This window comes from Pyrus communis, chromosome 2 (assembly GCF_041283825.1).
Source record: "Pyrus communis isolate YQ-2024b chromosome 2, ASM4128382v1, whole genome shotgun sequence".
Lineage (NCBI taxonomy): Eukaryota > Viridiplantae > Streptophyta > Magnoliopsida > Rosales > Rosaceae > Pyrus > Pyrus communis.
Window position 1 is genome coordinate 27,525,067 of NC_142566.1, and position 22,859 is coordinate 27,547,925.

The window sequence follows — 22,859 nt, forward strand, 5'->3', positions numbered from 1 at the left end:
AGTTTGTGTAGGAAGATTCGAAGAACCATATTTTTTCTTGATTACATAGGCAGAAGTGCGTCATGGGAAGACAGCATGAGTCCAACTGGAAGACTACAATGCCGGCCCCTACTGAAATACTTAAAAATACTGAAAAAGAAGAGTTAAGAAAAGGCCATGAAACATGTCTGAACCTTCCATGACACATTAAAATCGGTGAATCTTACCGCCTGTCACTGTCGTTATTGTGCGTCATGGGAATTTAGGAAGGTCTACAGGAAATTGTGTTTCTGATTCCTCCATATACTGTAATTGCCAGCAAGTTTCCGAAAACTTGAGCTCAGCCAAAAAAAGAAATAAGGAAAAACCTGGCGCTGCCTATAAATAATTTGAGGACATGAAGCCAAGAGAGAAGCAAGAAAAGAGTGAAAAGGGAGGTTAATTAGCACCCATAAATAGAAATTAGCCATATAATGTCTGCGTGGGCTATCTTAAGAGAATGCTTTCCCCTTAGTGTCTCAAGACACATTGATTGGATCTATCCAGTGGTAGTCGGTTCCATTTACTATCCTTACATCAAAATCAAATTCAGTGAACGTTGTGAAGAGCAAAGTCTGACGCACAGTGAAGCCTTCTCCGCCATTGACAACTACCTGAGGTCCAAAGCTTCCAAAGAAGCAAAGCGGCTGCGTGGTTACGTGAAGAAAAACCAGTCCCTTGTGCTTAGCATGGATCATAATGAAGAGGTTGTTGACGAGTTTCAAGGAGCCAAAGTATGGTGGGCTTTAGGGAAAACCACTGTTATGCAACGTTCGGTGCACCCTCCAGTTCCTTATGAGAGATGGCACTACAAGCTCACTTTCCATAAGACGCACAGGGCTCTCATTGTTGGGCCTTATATCAAACATGTCATGAAAGAGGGCAATGCAACTAAGATGAGAAACCGGGAAAAGAAGCTTTATACCAACAATGGGGCACGTTGGAACCATGTTGTGTTTGAGCACCCTGCAACATTTAAGACACTAGCCATGGATCCGGTGAAGAAGCAGGAGATTATGGACGATTTAATGGCATTCAGCAAAGCGGAAGAGTTTTATAAAAGCACTGGGAGGGCGTGGAAGCGAGGGTACCTCCTTTATGGCCCCCCGGGAACTGGGAAGTCCACCATGATTGCTGCCATGGCAAATCTTTTGGGCTACAATCTTTACGATCTTGAATTGACTTCAGTTAAGAACAACACCGAGCTGAGGAAGCTACTGCTTGAAACATCAAACAAGTCTGTTATTGTGATTGAAGACATTGATTGTTCACTTGATCTCACGGGGCAAAGGAGTAAGAAGAATGATAAAGTGATAGAGAAGGAAGATACAGGTGATGGAAAGGAAAAGGAAGGAGAGGAAAAGGAAGCAAATATACTGAGCCAGGTTACACTTTCAGGGCTTCTGAATTTCATTGACGGGCTCTGGTCAGCCTGTAAAGGAGAGAGGCTGATAGTATTCACCACCAACTATGTGGAGAAACTCGATGCTGCACTCACTCGAAAAGGAAGGTTGGACAAGCACATAGAACTATCATACTGCACCTTTGAAGCATTCAAGGAGCTGGCTAGAAACTACCTTGAACTTGAATCACACCATCTGTTCCCCGCGATTTGTGAGTTGCTGGGGGAAACCAATATGGTTCCAGCAGATGTTGCGGAGCATTTGATGGCCAAGACACTTTCTCGGAACGTTGACCTCTGCCTGCAGAACCTGATCCAAGCTCTCGAGAAGGAGAAAGAGAACGGAAAGTTAACAGCCGAGGAAAAAGGGAAAGACGGAAACAATCAGCTGAAAAGGAAGTGCAGGACAAGCACACAAGATCATTTGATAGAAGATAAAAAGAGAGCCAAAAATTAGGAAAAGAATCGGATCCTCTAACACTATGTTTGTATGTTAGTGTGATGTTTGTGTACTCTATTTTCCACTGTTGAATTATGAGATGTGAGCAGATTAGTATTAGTGAATAAGCTATGTGTCTAATGAACAAGACTTGGCTGCTGAAAATTCAGCAGCCACTCCTGCTTAAAATAATCAAAATTTGGACACGTGTCCATCCGTGATTGGGTGTAAGCAGGAGTGGCTGCTGAATTTTCAGCAGCCAAGTTAATTCCGTGTCTAATTATGTATTCACTTGTGCTTAAGATTGCCTAGTGTAAGGCCATAAGTGCCATGTGTAATGATCCTAGCTATTAACTAGATGAGTAGCTGTGATCAGCTTCTAGAGTGTGATAGTTTTATTCTCCTCCTTTTCACGTTTTGTAGGGACAAGGAAAAGCAATCAAAAGAAAAGGCAATCACTCAAGATAATTTTTCCTCTGATTTGCAGAGTGAAAGGAATAGCCACTTTCCTTTTCTTCTGTGCTTTTACCTTCTTTTGTTTTCTTCTTCCAAATTAACAGTTCATAGAACCGTCTTTTTCAACTTACACTAACATCCACCTTGTATACTTTCCTTATCTTTTCTGTACAAGCGGTATGAGGAAATGAGGCAACCAAACTCAGAATCCCGAGTTCAATGAAATTTGACACTAAAATATTCTTTTTTTTCCTTTTTAATTAATTAAATAAATTTATGTGTCCGATTCTCACAAGTGCTGGGAATTTCGAAAAATTTATCTACTGTGAGGGCCTTGAGAAAGCATCCATTGTCACCCTCTAAAAACTTTCATCTCCAATACTAAGCATTTCGCCATTCTCCAAATCTCTTCAGAAAGCGGGTCAGACGTATCGCCCGACGAAAATGGATGCAACCACCACCAACCAGTGTCCCCCCAGCTAAACCTAACTTCCTCACTTCCCTATCTCTCATCCCTTTTCGTATTTTCGTCACCATTTCCCAGTCCCCTCCCCTTTCTCAGCATACCAGTTCGACATCTGCACGTAAGCATCAGACTCCGTCGGTTCCAATCCCATCAGCGCGTCTGACGGTCTCTCACCCATCTCTACGTTCCCGTGTATCCTGCATGCCCCGAGCAGGCTTTGCAGCAACGAAAACCCTAGCTGGCCTGGGATTTGACTGATCAACTTCATGAATCGTTCGGCCTTCTTCCACCCAAGAAACTACATATCGTTCATGTACTGAAACACCAATTTTGCATCTTCAGTATCCTCACACTTTGAATATGTCGAGATCAATACATTAAAAATCAAAACATGCCTTCCGTGTCCTGATTTTATCTTCACGCCATATATATGTTTCCCGAGTCCTAAATTTTGCTCATAACCGTAAGTCGAAACTGCACTAGTAAATGGGACATGGTCTAACTCCATCCCTTCTCTCATCATCCAAAATCTTGTTGAAGATTGTTTCAGCGATAAAGAGACAGAACTAACATTCATCAACTTAGTTCGACAAAAAAAATGTTAATCAATTCAAACACAAAGATGTGACAAGTCATCATTTGAGAATTCGTACATGAAGTCACAAAAAACCTTCAAATTCATACAAACAAACAAGTAGAAATTTATTTCTTATTGTGCTGTTGTCCAAATATTAACCGCTATGATATTGATCATCGTTGGAACTCTTTTCAATGGGATCATTATTTAAGAGCTTATATTTAATTAATATACGTAAATTGTAACTTCATCAACAGCAAGTGGTCGTGCCGGAGTGGTTATCGGGCATGACTAGAAATCATGTGGGCTCTGCCCGCGCAGGTTCGAATCCTGCCGACCACGTTTTTTTTGTTTGACCACGTTTTTTTTGTTTTTATCGAGTCCAATCCAATCCTAAGTATCAAACAAGGCCTTGGTTACCTAACAACGTCATATGTCAAATATGGTGATAAAGACTACTTTTGATATGGTGGACAATTATCATAATTTTGGATTAGTTATGCACAGATGATGACCGTCTTTGTACAACAAGCATCGACCAAGGTTGATCGGAAACTTCCAAATCCCGGCTGGATCTCTCACCGTATTCTTTATAGTCATCATGATCACTCTCGGTTTCAACGACCGCGTCATCATGCCTCTTATGAAGAAACGCGAAGGCCGGCCATGTACAAAATTAATGTTAAGAAATTAGGCTGTGAATTTGGACCGGGCATACAAAACGTTATTTCTAAATGATAAGACTCCTTTCTTTCTGCTTGCAATGCAACCATACAGGTTTCACCCATCTGCAGAAAATGGCAATAGGGCTTGTGTTAGCAACTTTTGGGATGAGAGCAGCACAATGTGCGAGGAAGAGGTTGGCCGTGGCGAAAGCCAACGGAGGATTGAATCCTCTGCCTATTAGGGTTTTCTTCTTGCTCCCACAGCTCTTGCTCGTGGGTTATGGTAATGCTTTCATGCCCACCGGGCAGCTTGATTTCTTCATAACGGAATCGCCCACGGGGGTGAAAACTATGAGGACAGGCCTCTTCCTCGGTACCTTATCCTTGGGTTTCTTCTTCAGTAGCCTCCGGGTTTGGATTGTGAATAAGGTGACAGGAGGCAAAAATGGCGGATGGCTTGCAAAAACCATAAATCAGGGCAGGCTCGATTGTTTCTACGGACTTTTGACCATTCTCGTTGTCGGAGAGTACGAAATTTAGGTTATTACACTCATTTTTCTTTCTGCATTCTCCCCGGAATTGAAGTTCAGGGAGTAATATACGAACACCTGTTTTCCGTCTATGGGAACAAGCAGTATGTAGCACTGAATGTCCTGAAAGAAAACCCAGCAACAATTTGAGAAGAAATCTCGAATCCATCCATTTCTGGGAATGAAGTAACACTGCCTTTTTCGACCAATTTATGGCTGGAAGTCTATACAACTATCAAAGAAATGGAAGATGCAAGAAATTCTAGAACTACAGCTATAAAATTGGTGTTCAACCAAACCAAAATTTGACAAGCATTCAACCGAGTAGAGGCAAAATACAAGAACAAACTGGCATAAATAACACACTAAGAATAAGGCACATTAACATTGATATACTCAATAAGTTTAAGCTCTCCTCGTAAACTAAATTACGAGTCTGAAAACATTTATAATTTCGCACGGCGATGATCAAACACAAACCCCCCGGTAATTGAAATTGACGCAGCTAAATTGAACTATTGGATATAAAAATAAAGAGTAAGTAAACCACAACCGTCTAACACCACATACCCCCAAACAATAGCTGCTAACTGCGACCAATTAACAAGCTTTCCATTTCCTTCCTCGATTATCTTTGATCTAATTCGCTATCTTCATCTTTCTCACATACAATGTTTAAGTTATCTGTTAGAAAATCAATCCTCAGTCTCACTCTTCTTTCCGTTCCCTTCCCCGTCTCTCTCCTCCAACAACCTACCGGCCTCCACATTGTCCTGCTGTGACTTCCTTTGCGCCTCGGCTGCCTTAAGCCCCTGCAATTTGGCATGATTGTAATACGCAACCCCGCCAAACGCAATCAGGTACCCGATCAAATTGATGGGTGTCACCATATCCTTGATCACCGACCATGAAAACGCAATCAAAAGCCAATCTTTGACAACCCCAGCAACATTCATAGTCAAAGCCGAGGTCTTCCCCACCAACAGAAACACAGCCAGATTCAAAGCGAAAGCGCACACCGAATTCGTCCCGAAAATCACAAAATCAAAGTGAAAACTCGAGCTCTCCCTCAACACCGGCAGCTCAACAATGACCCACGGCACGCACAAGAACACGAAACAACACGGCGCAACATAATACAGCGAAGTAATCGGATTCAAACTAATACCCTTTGCATTAAGTAGAATCTGAATCAGAACCAACCTTGTGGCCTCGAACGCCACGGCCAACAGCTGCAATGTAACTCCCCAGGAGTTAAATTTGGCTTCCCCGTACGCCGCGATAGCGACGCCGACGGAAATGGAGACCATGTTGAGCATGGTGTCGCTCTTGAAAGCGTCCTTCTTGAAGGCGACGCCGATGGAGTAGACGGCGACCGGCATAAGGGCCTTGAGCATCTGGATGAAGGAGACGGAGAGGAAGATGTAGGCGGAATTGGAGAACCAGAGGGAGAGGGCGTAGAGGGCGCCGATGGGGACGACCGACTTGAGGTAGAGGTCGCGGGAGATGGAGACGGCGTCGACGAGGCGGAAGACGCGGACGAGGAGGAAGGCGAGGGAGGAGCAGAAGGCCATGTGGATCATGGTGAGGGAGATCGGAAACGGCCAGTTGTACATTTTCCGGTCGAGGATGTACTTGTTGTAGACGATGACGGTGAAGGAGAGGAAGATCCAGATTCCGACGTAGGCGTAGGAGAGGAGGACCTTCTTCACCACCCCCTCTGAAAGCGCCATTTTTTTGGGAATCTGAAAACCCTGAACCTAATTTGGGGGTCTGATTAGATTGGATCTGAAGTCTGAAAACTCAAACCCTAGATTTGGGCTCTCAAGAGGACTGGGATTTAAATAAGGAGGAGACTCTCTCTCTCTCTAAAAAAATGCGTGTCTTTCTCTCTCTAAAGTGTGTCAGTGCGGAAGGGAGAGTGGTGGAGGAAGAGTAACAGTTGGATTAGAATTTGGGCTTTTGTAATCTCTGTCAGATATGGGTATTTTTGTAATTTAGCTTGTGTTAGGTATTCGTTGACTAAAATAATGTGAAATTTAATCTTATTTTTTATTTTTTATTGATTTTTCGCAAATGGAAATTTGGTATTTTGGAACAATTAAATTAAATACTATAACAAAAAATGGTAATTTATTTCATCGCCTACCAGAATTAGCCGATGTGAATGCCGGTAATCAACAATACTTGCCAAAGAAAGATCTTGTACCATAGTGAGAGCGTTAGAAATACGTTCGGTATGTGAAATATAATAATATAAGAGAAATGCTAATGATATTCTCTTAAACTGAATTATGGGCTAAATGCTATTTTTTAGGTTTCATTCCCCCTCAAACCCAACACATGCTAAATGTGTGGGTTAAAAGCTAAAAGTCAAACAAAAGCCAAATCTAAATATGTGGGTTAAAAGATAAAAGTCAAACAAAAGTCAAATTCCTCCCAGGATTTAGCTTAGAAAATGGTGTGGACACCACCAGTAAGATCCCACCCACATGGTCATGTCTAAGATTTATTGAATCCAATGACTGAGATCGAATATAATCAAATCTAACTGAAAAAAAAATCTAACAGTACAAATTTAAATCCAACGGCTAAAATAATTAAAAAAATTATTTAACTCAAAATTCACCCAAATTTAACGATTTTTCAATATTTATCGGAATTTAAATATTTTTAGGTTAAAATGTTCATAAAATTAAATTATGATAGTGTACATAATTTTTTTTTTTAAATTACTTTAAAAGAAAAAATTAGCCTAAATTTATTCTTTAATAATCTCGGACTAAAAAATCTAGGTCATAAATGTTGGAGTAGAAAAATTGTTTCTGGGCTAAAATCTAAAATTTCTGGGCTAAAAATTTTTGGTTTTAGCTTAAGGGTTGGAGATGGTATTAAAGTAAGATTTTTTATATACTCTTGGTCACATCATAGTTTAACGTTAATCACGTGCTAACATTATAAAACATTGTGTCAAAACATGAGGTGCCAAAGAGTTCATCAAGAGTCTCATTTTTTAGAAAGTATCCTTATCAATCTCACAATACAATTGGTTGAAAACTTAAAAAATTTCAACCAATTGTATTATAACCCTTAAGATACCTACCTATATTTCCAACACACTAGTGTTTCCTATGTATTGGAATTTCTAGACCGTTAAAATTTTAATCAATGATTCAACGACCAAAACCAAATTTCTTAGTTTTAAATTCCCTTCTCAATTTTTTGCAAGACAATTCAGTTACACTACCATTATATTTTTCAGATTAAGGACCTTTGAAAGGGATTAAGAGGTGTGTTGACTAAGACCACTTAGAAGTTGGGCAAAGAAAAAGACTGAATTAGCTCGCTCGCAATCAAGGGCGAAGATCCAGGTCAGGAAGAGGAAGATGGTGACACCCGTCTTCTTCCCCCTTGCGTGGGTTGAAAGGGTGGTTCTCATGCCGACTACTCAAAGGTGCATTCTGCCATATTTGACTCCTTTACAATAACATTTGTTTCCTAGACCGTCTTTGACGGTGCAAAACTTTCCTGCAACTGAGACGTTATGGTAAAGTATTGGTACATTAAAGCTATTTATTCACTCCACATCATGGAAATTAGTTATAATTCTCTCTTTCATAGTTGTTCTCTTTAAACAGTGATTATCTCTACCAACGCTATTGGAACTAAGTTTCTAAAATTTAAACGCATAACAGTGTGTGACGAGCTTAATATACGGCAGCCTTGTGATACAGACATGAGTAGATTTCATGATATGCTCTTGAAGTTGACATCAAATGGCCCTTTGGATTGCAAATTGTGTATGCCCAGAGTAGGGACTGGGCCAAAAGTATGAAAGGAGCCCAAGATATTAATAGTCCACTTGCTTTGGGCTGTCACTCCAAGGAGAGGGAAAAAACCACTAATGGGATATGATTGCAAAAGAAAAAAAAACAAATAGAAAAAATGAAAATTGTTTCATTGTTTGAGAAGTTACGCAAAGACAATTATAATGGTTAACATTAGGCTGTACAATTTATTGCACGATTTGTTAATTAATAGGAAATAATACGAAAATAATAGGTGTTGGGTTGAGCCCAAGATATTAATAGTCCACTTGCTTTGGGCTGTCACTCCAAGGAGAGAGAAAAACCACTAATGGGATATGATTGCAAAAGAAAAAAATAAAACAAATAGAAAAAATGAAAATTGTTTCATTGTTTGAGAAGTTACGCAAACACAATTATAATGGTTAAGATTATATTGGACAATTTATTGCCCGATTTGTTAATAGATAGGAAATAATATGAAAATAATAGGTGTTGGGTTAACCCGTTAATGAAACGGGTCATTATCGGATGACACGTTAAGAACATGTTAAAGAATCGGGTTGTCATCAAATCTTCATCGAATCTCCCGTTAAGATAACAGGTGTGACACGTAAGTGATATGAACATGACTTGTTTGTAAGGTTTAGACATTAGATATGATAATTTCTTGCATAATTTATTAACCTAACACGAAACTACACGACATGATAATGAGTCAAGTCGTTATCCAGTCACCTGTTAAAAATTCGTTAAAATAACATGTTTGATACGACAACATGTATGACACAATAACAACATGAATACAACCCGTTTCCAATGTCTTGTTAGAAGGTTCAAAATTTCATTGCTGTTACACTGGCCGGGCGCCGTGAGGCATTTTCAGGCGATGGATTCTATTTGCACAGGCGAAGTTCAAATTTTCTTAAAAAAAAAAAAAAAAAAAAAAAAAAAAAAAAAAAAAAAGGCCATGTACAATCAATCATGATTGAAACCAAAGCGCAATGCATGAATAAATACAGCCATGATGTGTGCCCCCACATAATAGGGGACAAAGATTTCTTTTACAGCTAATTTAGCTCTTTTCTCCAATCCGGCCATTCATTCACCACCGCGTGTTGATTCTTATTTTAAAGTAACACGGTCCTAAAAAGTCATGCCTGATAAATTTATTTGTAACGAAAATGTTTCTGTGTCGGTATTTCGTTAATTACACTCTTCATTTGTATTAAATTATTTTACTTAATAGTACGTAACTGGGTTAATGTATCATTTATTCTCTGCAAAAGGGGAACAATTGATAGTTTCATTACGATAATCCACTATTTCAGGAATCGAAAAGACTCATCGAGACAATTCAGCGTAGTGTCAGGAATCGAATTTAGGACATGTCGTGTAAAGTACAAGCTTAAAATTCGTTCCAACCATTGGACAATCCCTTAATAATTGTGTTAAAATATCTTTAAGAAGACATATAATATTACATGAAAAATGTAATATTAAATTGAATACTGTTACAGTGACGTTCCGGACGACAAAGTCGGCCGTGGACTCACCACAGACCTCACTGCCGAAAATCACTCATGAAAAGAGTATTCTATTACTGCATTCCCACTGCAACCACATTCCCTCAGAATCTCATTGTTTATACACACTAAACAGAAAAATTAATCACTTACCAAATTGTGTCCATTCATTCCGTGAACCCCACCAACCAACCACCTCTCGCTCTCTCTCTCATCAGTACAGATCCCTCTCCAGGCGCACAACCCCATATCCTCAGCCGCCGAAACCAAAACCCCCCAAATGAAAAAGCTTCCATTTTTCCTCACCTTCTCAGCTGATTAAATCTTGGGTTCTTCTTCTTGTTACTTGCTGTGAGCTTGGTCGCCGGCAACAATGGATACCAACAAGCCACAGAAGAAGAAGAAATGGTTTTTACCCTTGGTGGTTTCACTTCTTCTCTCCACCCTGCTAATCTTCATTACTGTTTTTACCTCTTCCAGCTCGTCTTCTGCATTATTTTACCGACCCCGTGTGAAAAAACACCTCCCACATTTCGTGGAATCGAAGCTAAAGATTTCGGAAACTTCCAAAAACCCAGTTCCCAGATTGGCCTACTTGATCTCCGGCTCCGTCGGCGACGGCGGCAGCTTGAAGCGGACGCTGAAAGCGCTGTACCATCCGAGGAATCAGTACGCAGTGCATTTGGACCTGGAGGCGTCGGCGGAGGAGCGGCTGGACTTGGCGAGATTTGTGAAGGAGGAGCCATTGTTTGCCAAGCTGGGGAATGTCAGGGCGGTGGTGAGGGCCAATTTGGTGACGTACAGAGGGCCGACGATGGTCACCAATACGCTGCACGCGGCGGCGATTTTGTTGAAGGAGGGTGGCGAGTGGGATTGGTTTATCAATTTGAGTGCTTCTGATTATCCTTTGGTGACGCAAGATGGTAAATTTTTGGCCTTTCTGATTCTTTTACTGCTATTTTTTCTGCTTTTGGGTAATTTATGACTTTTTTTTTAATTTGTTGCTAATTTTGGTTATGCATTGGACTTTGCTATATTTTCTGTATTCTTGCATTGGATTTCTTGGTTTCTCAGGCTTATTTTGGCAGGTGCAAAGCAGTTTGTATAACTTATTATTTCCGCTTTTAGTTTTGGCAGACGTGGGTTAGGCCAGTTGGCGAGGATAATGTTTCTGGTATTTCCTTTCTCCGTAAATTAGGGTAATAGAAAATTATATCACCTTGTCCAAAAAAGTTTGTTACCGCTTCTGCTCATTGCTAACTGTACTGAAAAGCATTCGGATACTGCTATTGTTCTGTAATACAAAGAAGACGAGTGAGGGAGGGGCGAGGGTGGGTTTAGTCTTTGTAGTTTTGTTTGTGATATCCGGCATTCATGCAATCTGTTACTTTCCGTGCTGATTTCTTATCGTTGAATTTAGAGTAGGGGTTAAATGATTAAGCTGCATCGTCATATCCTAACGCCTTGATTTACGCGTTTGTCTAACAGATCTGCTTCATGTCTTGTCATCCATTCCAAGGAATCTTAATTTCATTGAGCATACCAGTGACATTGGCTGGAAGGAGTATGTGGCTCATCTCCCCTCCTTTTGTAGTAATTAGTTGGACACACTAAGTGTGCAAAGTTGTATATAACTGCTCCTAAAAGGTTTAAATTGCATGAATCCCACAGGGATCAGAGGGCAAAGCCCGTTATAATTGATCCGGGGCTGTATAGCCGGCAAAAATCAGATGTATTCTGGATCTCACAGAAGAGGAGCGTGCCGACTGCATATAAGCTGTTTACAGGTGAAAATCTCTGCTTCCACTGCTTCTCATTTGAGCATGTATCTGGTTCAAGATCTGTAACGTGTTGTATCTTACGCTTTCAAAGTAGAAAGTGCGCTGCTTATATTGTTCTTTAACATAAGTTACATGGCAGCTGCCTTCTAAAAGTTTACGAATCTTAGTCACTATATCCGAACGCCACCTCCATACATATAACTTATAGCTGATTCTGGATTCTGCTCAATAATTTCCTCAGGGTCTGCTTGGATGATGCTCTCCCGTCCTTTTATCGAATATATTTTATGGGGCTGGGACAATCTGCCAAGGACAGTCCTTATGTATTATGCCAACTTTCTCTCTTCACCAGAAGGGTATTTCCACACTGTCATCTGCAACGCTGAGGAGTTTCGGAACACTACTGTGAACCATGATCTCCACTTCATATCATGGGACAACCCCCCAAAACAACATCCACATTTCCTCATCATGGATGACTTCCAGCGCATGGTAGACAGTAATGCGCCCTTCGCCAGGAAATTTGGGAGGAATGAGTCAGTTCTTGACAAGATCGACTCTGAGCTTTTAGGCTGCAATGCCGATGGATATGTGCCAGGTGGATGGTTCAGTACTCAAGCAAATGGAAGTGCGACAGTTCCAGATTACAGTTTAAAAAACATCACCACTCTTAGGCCGGGTCTTGGTGCTCAAAGGCTAAAGCGCCTTGTCACCAGTTTGATATCTGCCGAGGATTTTCATGCGAAGCAATGCACCTGACACCCAAAACAGTGGGTAAACTACTATGTTAGTCTTATAAGTTATACCTAGTAAGCGATGTCGACGATTGATCTTAGTTCATAGTAATAATGGCTGACAAGGGCATATTAGCAGGCTATATGTACTTAGTGGGGAAGAGAAGTTCATACCTACAATCATATATATAATTTTATATATATATATATATGTATGTATTTCTGCATTACCAGCTTATCATATATGGTAATGTTCAATACAATATTCTTCTAGTTGAAAAGCTGAAGGTGTACTGTAATGCATTATTCAATTTACATAATGATGAGTGTTTTTGAGTCATGCTTGTTTAGTTTTGTGGAAGCAGGTTCGAGAATTGAACAATTGCAGGTTAATATGTTTCATACTTTCTGTAAATTAACCGGTAAAATATATTCATTCATCTTTGCATTAAATTATGCAAAATAAAATAACAGAGTTACATAAAATTATGAAAAATAAAATGGATACCTCCTCAAATATCCTCAAAATTCACCATTTTACGAAAGGAGTTGAGCATATTAACCATTTCTTCTGCTTGTGGATGACAAAGATCACCAACAAAGAATTCTTCGGCCGCGCCATTTACCTCTATCACACTGGAACCAGGTTTCTTCTTCATTCCCGCTTCATAGATCATATTTCTGACTCTATTCGCCTCCAATTCCCAGCCAGCTTCCTTGTATACATTATACGAAAGAACATGAATGCCACAGTCGGCTGCTCCCATATCTGCAAGCTTCTTCCAAGTTCTGTTGCCAATTTCAAAATTCCCATGAACTCTACATGCAGCCAGTAATGCTCCCATCTTGTCCTCTATAAATTTCTCAACTTCCTCCACCATGCCTGCTCTAGCCAATAGGTCAACAATGCAAGCGTAATGTTCAAGCCCAGGTTTAACCCCGTAAAGGGTCTCCATTTGATGAAACAGTTCAAGGCCCTTGTCAACCGTTTCTGCATGTGTGCAAGCCGAGAGAACGGCAATAAATGTGGTCTCTGTGGGTTGTATCCTATCTAAAACCATTTTATTGAAGAGTTCAAGTGATTTCAATGCATCCCCATTAATTGCAACTCCAGCGATCATAACTTTCCACGCTTTAGCATCCTTGTTAAGAATGCCCTCAAAACGTAATGCTACTTCCACATATCCGCATTTCGAGTACATATCAACCAGAGCAGTGCCCAATCTCGTGTTCAATTCAAGATTGCACCTTTTAGCATGGGAGTGCACCCACAGTCCTTGTGCGACCACACCGAGATGAGCAGAGGCAGTCAGAACACCAACAAGAACCGACTCATTAGGCTCTGTGCTTGCTTCTTGCATTTGCCTAAATAAAGAAAGCACCTCCTTGAAGTCGTTCACCCGAGAATACGCATCCATCATCGCACTCCAAGATATGGTGTTTCTTTCCGGCATTTCGTCAAACAAAGCTCGGGCATTCTCAACATTCTCTGTCTTCCCATACCCGTCAATCATTGTTGTCCACACTACCACATCCCTGTTAGGACTTTTATCAAACACCATCTTTGCAGTATCCATATCATAGATTACGGCATAAAACTGAATCAGCGAGCTAATAACAAAAGGGTCGTCACCATACCCGAACAGAATCACTTGGCCATGAACTAATCGACCACTGAGCTTCAAATTCAGTGCGAGAATCGTGCACGCTTTAATCAACGGCGGAAAAGTGTAGTTATTCGAAACAAACCCATAATTCAACATGTCTAAATAGCACGAAATGGCGGGAACCGGCGAGTGCGACTGAACATATCCTCTGATCATGGTGTTCTACATGAAGATGTTGCGATGGTTATGGTGGTGCTTGAAAATTGAGCACGTGTAGGATAAAAAGGAAACATCTTTGGAGGTTGCTGCCGCGGAGAGAAGCGGAGCAATGGCGTACAGGTTTTCAGGTAGACGGCATGTAAGGATGTGGGCGTGGATTTGCTTGAGCTGGTTTAGGGTTTTGCATTTTTGTGGGAAGGAAACAAGGCCGTTGCTTCTAACGGTTTTCTGAATCATGTAAATTGGCGGGTTACCCCTTTGGGCGGTCCCAAGAAGAGTCTGGAGACACAGGGTGTTTACAATTACAACTTGGTTCAAATAATTATGTTCTTCCATTTAGTACTACTATCCAATAGTATTTCTATTCACTGGTAAGTGAGAAGTTTTAGGTTTGATTATAATCGATGGTGAATTTGAATCACATTATTGCTAACCCACTCTCATCCCCTTAATGTAGATAATATCGTTTGTTAAAAAAAAAAAATCACTCTTCACTTGTAAGGGAGATGTGTTAAATTCGATTCTCACTAAATGCGAATTTGAACCACATTAGTAATCTATTGTGAGACTTAGCTCACTCCTCAACCCCTTTAATGTAGATAATATCGTTTGTTCAAAATAATAATAATAATCACGGTCTTCACTTGTAAGTAAAAGGTCTTAGGTTCAATTTTTGCTAAAGGCGAATTTGAACCACATTATTATTAGTCTATTGTGAGGCTAAGCTCATCCCCTCCCCTTAATGTAGAAATTTCGTTTGTTCCAAAAAAAATAAAAAAGTCGAAGTATATTTCAAAGTTATTTTTAAATTGTTAAAACATAGAAGTTTTTAAAATCAAATTACATTTTAGCCCTTCAAGTTTGGGTTCAATTGCAACTCCATACAACATCTTTAAAATATTTCAATTTCATATATTTAGTTATTATTTCATTTCAATTTCATACAATAGTAAGAAAACACATAAAACGAGGTAGACTCAGCGCACGAAAATTGCAACATGCAAAACAAGGCAATCTCAACACACGAAAAAAATTGGCATGCAAAACGAGCTGGGCAAGGCGCACGAAAAATGAGACAGGTTGGTGCATGCAAAACGAGGCAAACTGACGCATGCAAAACGATGCGAGCCCAGGTACATTGTTGCCCGCACGAAGAATGGTGTCAGGGTGGAGCATGTATAAACCACTGTCCATATGGGATAAGGTTTAGTTTTAATCTCACGGGTCAACTATTGTTGCATGTACAAACGAATTGTGTCAAAGGTAGGGCGTTTATAAGGGGTATGGTTTAGTTTTAATCTCACGTGTTAGTCATGGTTTGTCGTATGGAACATAGGTGCCAGGGGTAAGGCATTTATAGGGGGTGTGTTTGGTTTTAATTCCAGGGGTCGACTGTTGTTGCTTGTGTAGGAATAAGGCATTTATAAGCCGTTATCAATAAGGGGTATGGTTTCATTTTAATCTCAAGGGTCAACCATAATTAGCATATTATAGGATTTGCACTAAAGTCATAAGTTGTAATAGAGTAACCTCTGTTTAAAGGAAAAAAAACATTTCTCCATTGTGATGAGCGAGGGAAAAAAATTCGAATGCGCCGGGCAATGAAACGCGCCGAACTCAGGGTGTTATTATTAACACACCCCTAAACACTTGAACTCAGGGTGTTACTATTCACATGCCACTAAACATTAAACCTCATGGGCATCCATGCCCTCCACTGCTTCTACTGCGGCTTGAACATTATAGTGGGAATAAGTTTGGGCTTAGGCGTGAGTTTGGATTGCGTCTAAATCATTAATTTTATTTATTTAAAGTTTTATCTTTTTATTTTTGTTAAATTTTGGTCTTACCCATACCACAACACAAAACTATCATCTTGATGTTCTACAAAATGTATTTTTGGTGAAAATTTTCTTATAATCCATGTCAAAAAAATTTGAAAATAAGGATACAAATATAAAAGGTATTTGAATCTAAATAAAGTAACGCACTAAGAAAAAGAAATTCAATGGAAAAAGAAAAAGAAAAAGAAAAAGGCGGGGGGAAAAATGTTACTATCGATACTTTGGCCCCGATCCTTTCTGAAGTGAGTTGCTATAGTACTACCGATGGTACCGAATTACGATCGCTAAAACACTAGCAATTATACCTTATTAAAGTCGCTATCTTCATACCGATCCCCCTCTTTTCAATTTTTTTCTTTTTATTTATTTTATTTTATTTTATTTATCTTACCATAACTACAAATTATCATATTCATGTTCTTCAAAATATATTATCCCATGCTAAATCTATTATAATTAATATTTAAACACTTGAAATTAATGATTTAAAACCTAAATTTAAAGATACTCTCATATTTTAAACTTGAAAAAATCAATAAAAAAATAGTTTCAGGACCTAATAAACAGTATCACGTCCAAAGGTCTTCCAATATTTTCTTTAACTCCGACGCAAATATTTCCTAAAACTAAAAATTTCAAATTTTCACAAAAACTGTGATTTACAACCCATAGTTCTCTAATCGATGTTGAGAACTTTTACAATATTCGTTATAAACTTATAAGCCAAAGTTATAGTCATTTTACTCGCACCACATGTTTCCTAAAATTAATTTAGCACATTCCCAAGATTTTGGACACCTACAAATCTCTTTGGGAGACCCCACTATTAGTTTTTTTTTTTTCCTTTCTATTTTTCAACTTCAAAAAATTAACGAGAAATAGTTCCGGGGCTTAATAAAGGATAAAATCACATCAAATGAACATTTTCGTTAATTCCCGCATAAAATATTTGCTAGAGCTAAAGGTTATGGTTTAATAATTTACTAATTAATTTTATGTAGTTAATAAGTGTTAGGTTTAGTGATTTTTCAATATTTATCGGAATATAAATATTTTTAGATTAAAACATCTATAAAATTAACACGCCCCTAAACACTTGAACTTAGGGTGTTATTATTCACATGCCCCTAAACACTAAACCTCATAGGCCTTCATTGCTTCTACTGCAGCTTGAACTTTCTAGTGGGCGTACGTTTGGACTTAGGCGTGAGTTTGGACTACGTCTAAACCATTAATTTTATTTATTAAATTTTTTTTTTTTTTGGGAGTTTTAACGAAAAGTCCGCGGTACTGTTCAATTTAACGAAAAATCATATTTTTACACTGAAAAATCAATCATGGTACTATTCACTTTACCCTTTATTTTGTCTTTATCATTAAAACTCAAAGTTTTTAAGCCATTTTCATTAGTTTTCCACTTATTTTTTTTTATTTTTGTTAAATTTTCGTCTTGCCCATACCACAACACAAAACTATCATCTTGATGTTCTACAAAATGTATTTTTGGTGAAAATTTTCTTCTAATCCATGTCAAAAAAATTTTGAAAATAAGGATACAAATATAAAAGGTATTTGAATCTAAAGAAAGTAACGCACTAAGAAAAATAAATTCAATGGGAAAAGAAAAAGAAATTCAATGGAAAAAGAAAAAGAAAAAGGCGGGGGGAAAAATGTTACGATCGATACTTTGGCCCCGATTCTTCCTTAAGGGCGTTGCTATAGTACTACCGATGGTACCGAATTACGATCGCTAAAACACTAGCAATTATACCTTATTAAAGTCGCTAGCTTCATACCGATCCCCCTCTTTTCAATTTTTTTCTTTTTATTTATTTTATTTTATTTTATTTATCTTACCATAACTACAAATTATCATATTCATGTTCTTCAAAATATATTATCCCATGCTAAATCTATTATAATTAATATTTAAACACTTGAAATTAATGATTTAAAACCTAAATTTAAAGATACTCTCATATTTTCAACTTGAAAAAAGCAATAAAAAAAAAATAGTTTCAGGACCTAATAAACGTTATCACGTCCAAAGGTCTTCCAATATTTTCTTTAACTCCAACGCAAATATTTCCTAAAACTAAAAATTTCAAATTTTCACAAAAACTGTGATTTACAACCCATAGTTCTCTAATCGATGTTGAGAACTTTTACAATATTCGTTATAAACTTATAAGCCAAAGTTATAGTCATTTTACTCGCACCACATGTTTCCTAAAATTAATTTAGCACATTCCCAAGATTTTGGACACCTACAAATCTCTTTGGGAGACCCCACTATTAGTTTTTTTTTTTTTCCTTTCTATTTTTCAACTTCAAAAAATTAACGAGAAATAGTTCCGGGGCTTAATAAAGGATAAAATCACATCAAATGAACATTTTCGTTAATTCCCGCATAAAATATTTGCTGGAGCTAAAGGTTATGGTTTAATAATTTACTAATTAATTTTATGTAGTTAATAAGTGTTAGGTTTAGTGATTTTTCAATATTTATCGGAATATAAATATTTTTAGATTAAAACATCTATAAAATTAACACGCCCCTAAACACTTGAACTTAGGGTGTTATTATTCATATGCCCCTAAACACTAAACCTCATGGGCCTTCATTGCTTCTACTGCAGCTTGAACTTTCTAGTGGGCGTACGTTTGGACTTAGGCGTGAGTTTGGACTACGTCTAAACCATTAATTTTATTTATTAAAATTTTTTTTTTTGGGAGTTTTAACGAAAAGTCCGCGGTACTGTTCAATTTAACGAAAAATCACATTTTTACACTAAAAAATCAATCATGGTACTATTCACTTTACCCTTTATTTTGTCTTTATCATTAAAACTCAAAGTTTTTAAGCCATTTTCATTAGTTTTCCTCTTATTTTTTTTATTTTTGTTAAATTTTCGTCTTGCCCATACCACAACTGATACACCCCGACCGAAATCAGGGCGTGCTGGCCATCACACGAAGGTGACGTAGCCAAATGCACGTGCGGAAGCTAATAGAACAGTAATATAAAATACGAATAATTAAAAACTAGCATACAAAGTCCTAGAACAAGTGCTAGCGTGATACAATTTCAGAGCGAGACTATAGCAGTCCAAAATAAAAGTTGCGACAAAAGTACACCCGAAGGTGACCCTACGCTGGTGAGTATCTGTCAGAAAAGCCGAAAGAATCCTCTGGGAGACCACCGAAACTGCTACTCAACTAGAACCTGGAGGGGCGCAAAACAAAAGCGTGAGTGGGCAAAAACAAAGCTTTCGAAAACCACTTATAAAATACTTTCTAACCCCTCGCCGTAAAACCTGTATACTTCCCAGAAAATATATACACATAATACAAATGCCAAACATGCTCAATAATATGCCATGGCGAAATCTCATAATGATATGCAAGTGCCCAGGTATAAACATATCAATATCATGTAATCTGGCAGCCGGAGTCACCTAACGTGACCTGTACGGCTGCATCTAGAGCTCAAATCTCAATCTCAATATCTAAACCTGCCCACGAGTCGGAACCACCTAAAGTGGTCTGTACGACAGGCCTGGGTGTAAATAAGTGCTACGATCACGTGAAGACTGGGCGAATAATCGCGGGTCACCTACGAGTCGGAACCACCTAAAGTGGTCTGTACGACAGGCCTGGGCACCTACCTTGAATCCAAGGTGAGCATAAGGTGCGGGAGGTGAACATCACGTGAAGGACTGTGCCCTGGCCACGGACGGGAGCATTAACACCGGGGGTGCAGGTTATGAGCTCTCTAACTATCTCAAACCATCACTGAAACATAAACGTGAATACGCTTACCTGGCACTTACCTGTGCGTCCACAGCACCCAATATGCATATGCATATATATGCCACTACTAATGCATGTGATGATGCATAAACAATAATAATATGGTGCATGGCATAAATACTTAACCCTTTTTAACCAAATTCTGGGAATATAAATGTATATAGGTATATACGGAAAACAAAAGCCCACTCACTGGTATGTAGAAGGGTCGTAGCCCCCTGCCTCGCGTGTGCACGCTATTCCTCGGGGTACGTGTCACCTATATGCGAAATAGCTATAAAAACGTTAACTTTAAAGCACATAACCAATTCCTCGTAATAACTTCTCATACATTGTTCAAAATGGACAATTGAATATACCAACGTGCTCTACACAACCTCAGGATCACAACCATAATTTTAAAATAATTTTCCTTCGCCGCACGCGCCCCCACGCGCCGGCCAAGGCACGGCCACACGTGCCGGCCAAGGCACGGCCACACGCGCCGGCCACGTGCAGGCACGTGTGGCGCACATTGACGGCGTCAACTGACGCCGTTAGGAATATTTCGTCAGTTTTGACAGATTCCGTTAACTGCGTCAGGAATATTCCGTCAGAATTGACGGAATATTCCGTCTCCTTCTCCGGCGACGTCGCCGGCGCCGGAAAACTGGAAAAACTTCAAACCTTGTTTTCTCGTTCGTTTCTCAACCATTTTCTATGATTATTGGACCAAAAGAAAGCCCTAGACTAGTAGAATCACGTTATACAACTTTTAAAAGCTAAAAACCACACGATCGTACCTGTCTCAAAACTCAAAATTCGGCCAACATCGAACCAGGCCTTCCCGACGTCCAAAATCGTCCAACGAGCTACTCCGATGCTCCCTAGGACCTCACTAAGACACCTACGAGCTCAGAAATCCCAAAAACTCAATGTATAACTTTTGCATGAACAGTACTCGAATCGGCCATTGTCGAATCGACGTGAAAACGAAGGATTTCTCACCTGAAAATGGTATGGCTGTGCTCGCCTCGACCTCACGAGTTCAATGGTGTAGTTGGTTCCCTCGATCAGTGATGGTTTGGGTGGTTTTGGTGTTTGTCCGTACGTCGAAGGAAGAAGAAGAAGAAGAAAGGGAGAGAGAGAGACACGGGACAGGGACAGAGGGAGAGGGAGAGTGTGACAGTGTGTGTGTGTGTGTGGTCCAACACATGACACACCACACAAACAACCAAAAACGTGATAAAAACGAACTAGGGGCAATAATGTAATTTCACACGTGCGTTCTAATAATCCCGGGACGGGATGTCACAACAACACAAAACTATCATCTTGATGTTCTCCAAAATGTATTTTTGGTGAAAATTTTCTTCTAATCCATGTCAAAAAAAAATTGAAAATAAGGATACAAATATAAAAGGTATTTGAATCTAAAGAAAGTAACGCACTAAGAAAAATAAATTCAATGGGAAAAGAAAAAGAAATTCAATGGAAAAAGAAAAAGAAAAAGAAAAAGGCCGGGGGGGGGGGGGAAATGTTACGATCGATACTTTGGCCCCGATCCTTCCTGAAGTGAGTTGCTATAGTACTACCGATGGTACCGAATTACGATCGCTAAAACACTAGCAATTATACCCCATTAAAGTCGCTAGCTTCATACCGATCCCCCTCTTTTCAATTTTTTTCTTTTTATTTATTTTATTTTATTTTATTTATCTTACCATAACTACAAATTATCATATTCATGTTCTTCAAAATATATTATCCCATGCTAAATCTATTATAATTAATATTTAAACACTTGAAATTAATGATTTAAAACCTAAATTTAAAGATACTCTAATATTTTCAACTTGAAAAAATCAATAAAAAAAAAATAGTTTCAGGACCTAATAAACGTTATCACGTCCAAAGGTCTTCCTGTGACATCCCGTCCCGGGATTATTAGAACGCACTTGTGAAATTACAAGTTCACCCCTAGTTCGTTTCGTTATTATGTTTGGTGGGTGGTGTGGTGTTGGCAGGTGTTGGGCCACACACACACACACACACTGTCCCTATCTCTCTCCCTCTGTCTTCTCCCTGTCACTCTCTCTCTCCCGTGTTCCCATTTCCTTCCTCTTCCTATTGAAACTGTACGGACACACACATAACCATACCAAACCTTGCAGATCGGGGGAACCAAGCATACCTTCGAGCTCGTGAGGTCGAGAGGAACTCGAGCATACTATTTTCAGGTAAGAAAACTACCATTTTCACGTTGTTTTGACGAGGTCCGTTTTAGTTACTATTCATGCAAACTTATTCTAGCGTGCTTTTGGACTTTTGAAGCTTGTAGTTGTGTTTGTGAGGTCCCAAGGAACCTCGGAGTGTATCGTTGGACGGAAGTGGACGTCAGAATAGCCTGCTTCGAGCTTGGCCGGTTTTGGAGTTTTTGGACAGGTATAATCTTGTAATTTGAGACCTTAAAACTTGTTGGGACGTGTTCTACTAGTTCTAAGGTTTAATTTGTTGCAAGAAACATGAAAAATGGTGGAAAAATGAGCGAGAAAACCCAAGTTGCAGGTTTTCCCAGTTTCCGGCGGCGGCGACGTCGCCGGAGATTGAACGGAGAAGGTGACGGAATATTCCGTCAATTCTGACGGAATATTCCTGACGCCGTTAACGGAATCTGTCAGTTTTGACGGAATATTCCTAACGGCGTCAGTTGACGCCGTCAGTGTGCGCCACAAGTGCCTGCGCGTGGCCGTGACTTGGCCGGCGCGTGCGGCGGTGAAATTTTTTTCTAAAAATTCTGGTGTGATCCTGAGGTTGTGTAGAGCACGTTGGTATATTCAATTGTCCATTTTGAGCAATGTATGAGAAGTTATTACGAGAAATTGGTTATGTGCTTTAAAGTTAACGTTTTTATAGCTATTTCGAATATAGGTGACACGTACCCCGAGGACGAGCGTGCACACGCGAGGCAGGGGGGCTACGACCCTTCTACATACC

At 39.3% G+C, this 22,859-nt stretch overlaps 4 protein-coding genes, 1 non-coding gene and 1 pseudogene across 6 annotated transcripts; 4 read left to right on the forward strand and 2 right to left on the reverse strand.

Moving 5' to 3' along the window:
* The first annotated feature begins 392 nt into the window (after positions 1-392).
* LOC137749028 (AAA-ATPase At3g28510) lies at positions 393-2,391 on the forward strand. The gene has a single exon (XM_088690049.1). It carries the CDS (start codon positions 453-455, stop codon positions 1,875-1,877), a length of 1,425 nt encoding a protein of 474 aa, XP_088546175.1. The 5' UTR covers positions 393-452; the 3' UTR covers positions 1,878-2,391.
* A 1,227-nt stretch (positions 2,392-3,618) lies between these two features.
* On the forward strand, positions 3,619-3,700 carry TRNAS-AGA (transfer RNA serine (anticodon AGA)). The gene has a single exon. It is a non-coding gene; the product is annotated as a tRNA-Ser (tRNA).
* A 455-nt stretch (positions 3,701-4,155) lies between these two features.
* On the forward strand, positions 4,156-4,563 carry LOC137746897 (protein NRT1/ PTR FAMILY 6.2). The gene has a single exon (XM_088679233.1). The coding sequence runs from the start codon at positions 4,156-4,158 to the stop codon at positions 4,561-4,563; it is 408 nt and encodes a 135-aa protein (XP_088535359.1).
* A 356-nt stretch (positions 4,564-4,919) lies between these two features.
* Positions 4,920-6,484, reverse strand: LOC137746804 (putative sugar phosphate/phosphate translocator At4g32390). The gene has a single exon (XM_068486813.2). The coding sequence runs from the start codon at positions 6,284-6,286 to the stop codon at positions 5,249-5,251; it is 1,038 nt and encodes a 345-aa protein (XP_068342914.1). The 5' UTR covers positions 6,287-6,484; the 3' UTR covers positions 4,920-5,248.
* Positions 6,485-10,032: 3,548 nt separating this feature from the next.
* On the forward strand, positions 10,033-12,740 carry LOC137747204 (beta-glucuronosyltransferase GlcAT14B-like). The gene is made up of 4 exons (XM_068487267.2): positions 10,033-10,808; positions 11,374-11,449; positions 11,557-11,672; positions 11,908-12,740. The coding sequence occupies exons 1-4, from the start codon at positions 10,259-10,261 to the stop codon at positions 12,423-12,425; spliced, it is 1,260 nt and encodes a 419-aa protein (XP_068343368.2). The 5' UTR covers positions 10,033-10,258; the 3' UTR covers positions 12,426-12,740.
* A 65-nt stretch (positions 12,741-12,805) lies between these two features.
* Positions 12,806-14,449, reverse strand: LOC137746497 (putative pentatricopeptide repeat-containing protein At5g59200, chloroplastic pseudogene; annotated as a pseudogene). The gene has a single exon (XR_015960185.1). The product of XR_015960185.1 is annotated as a putative pentatricopeptide repeat-containing protein At5g59200, chloroplastic pseudogene (transcript).
* Positions 14,450-22,859: the final 8,410 nt, after the last annotated feature.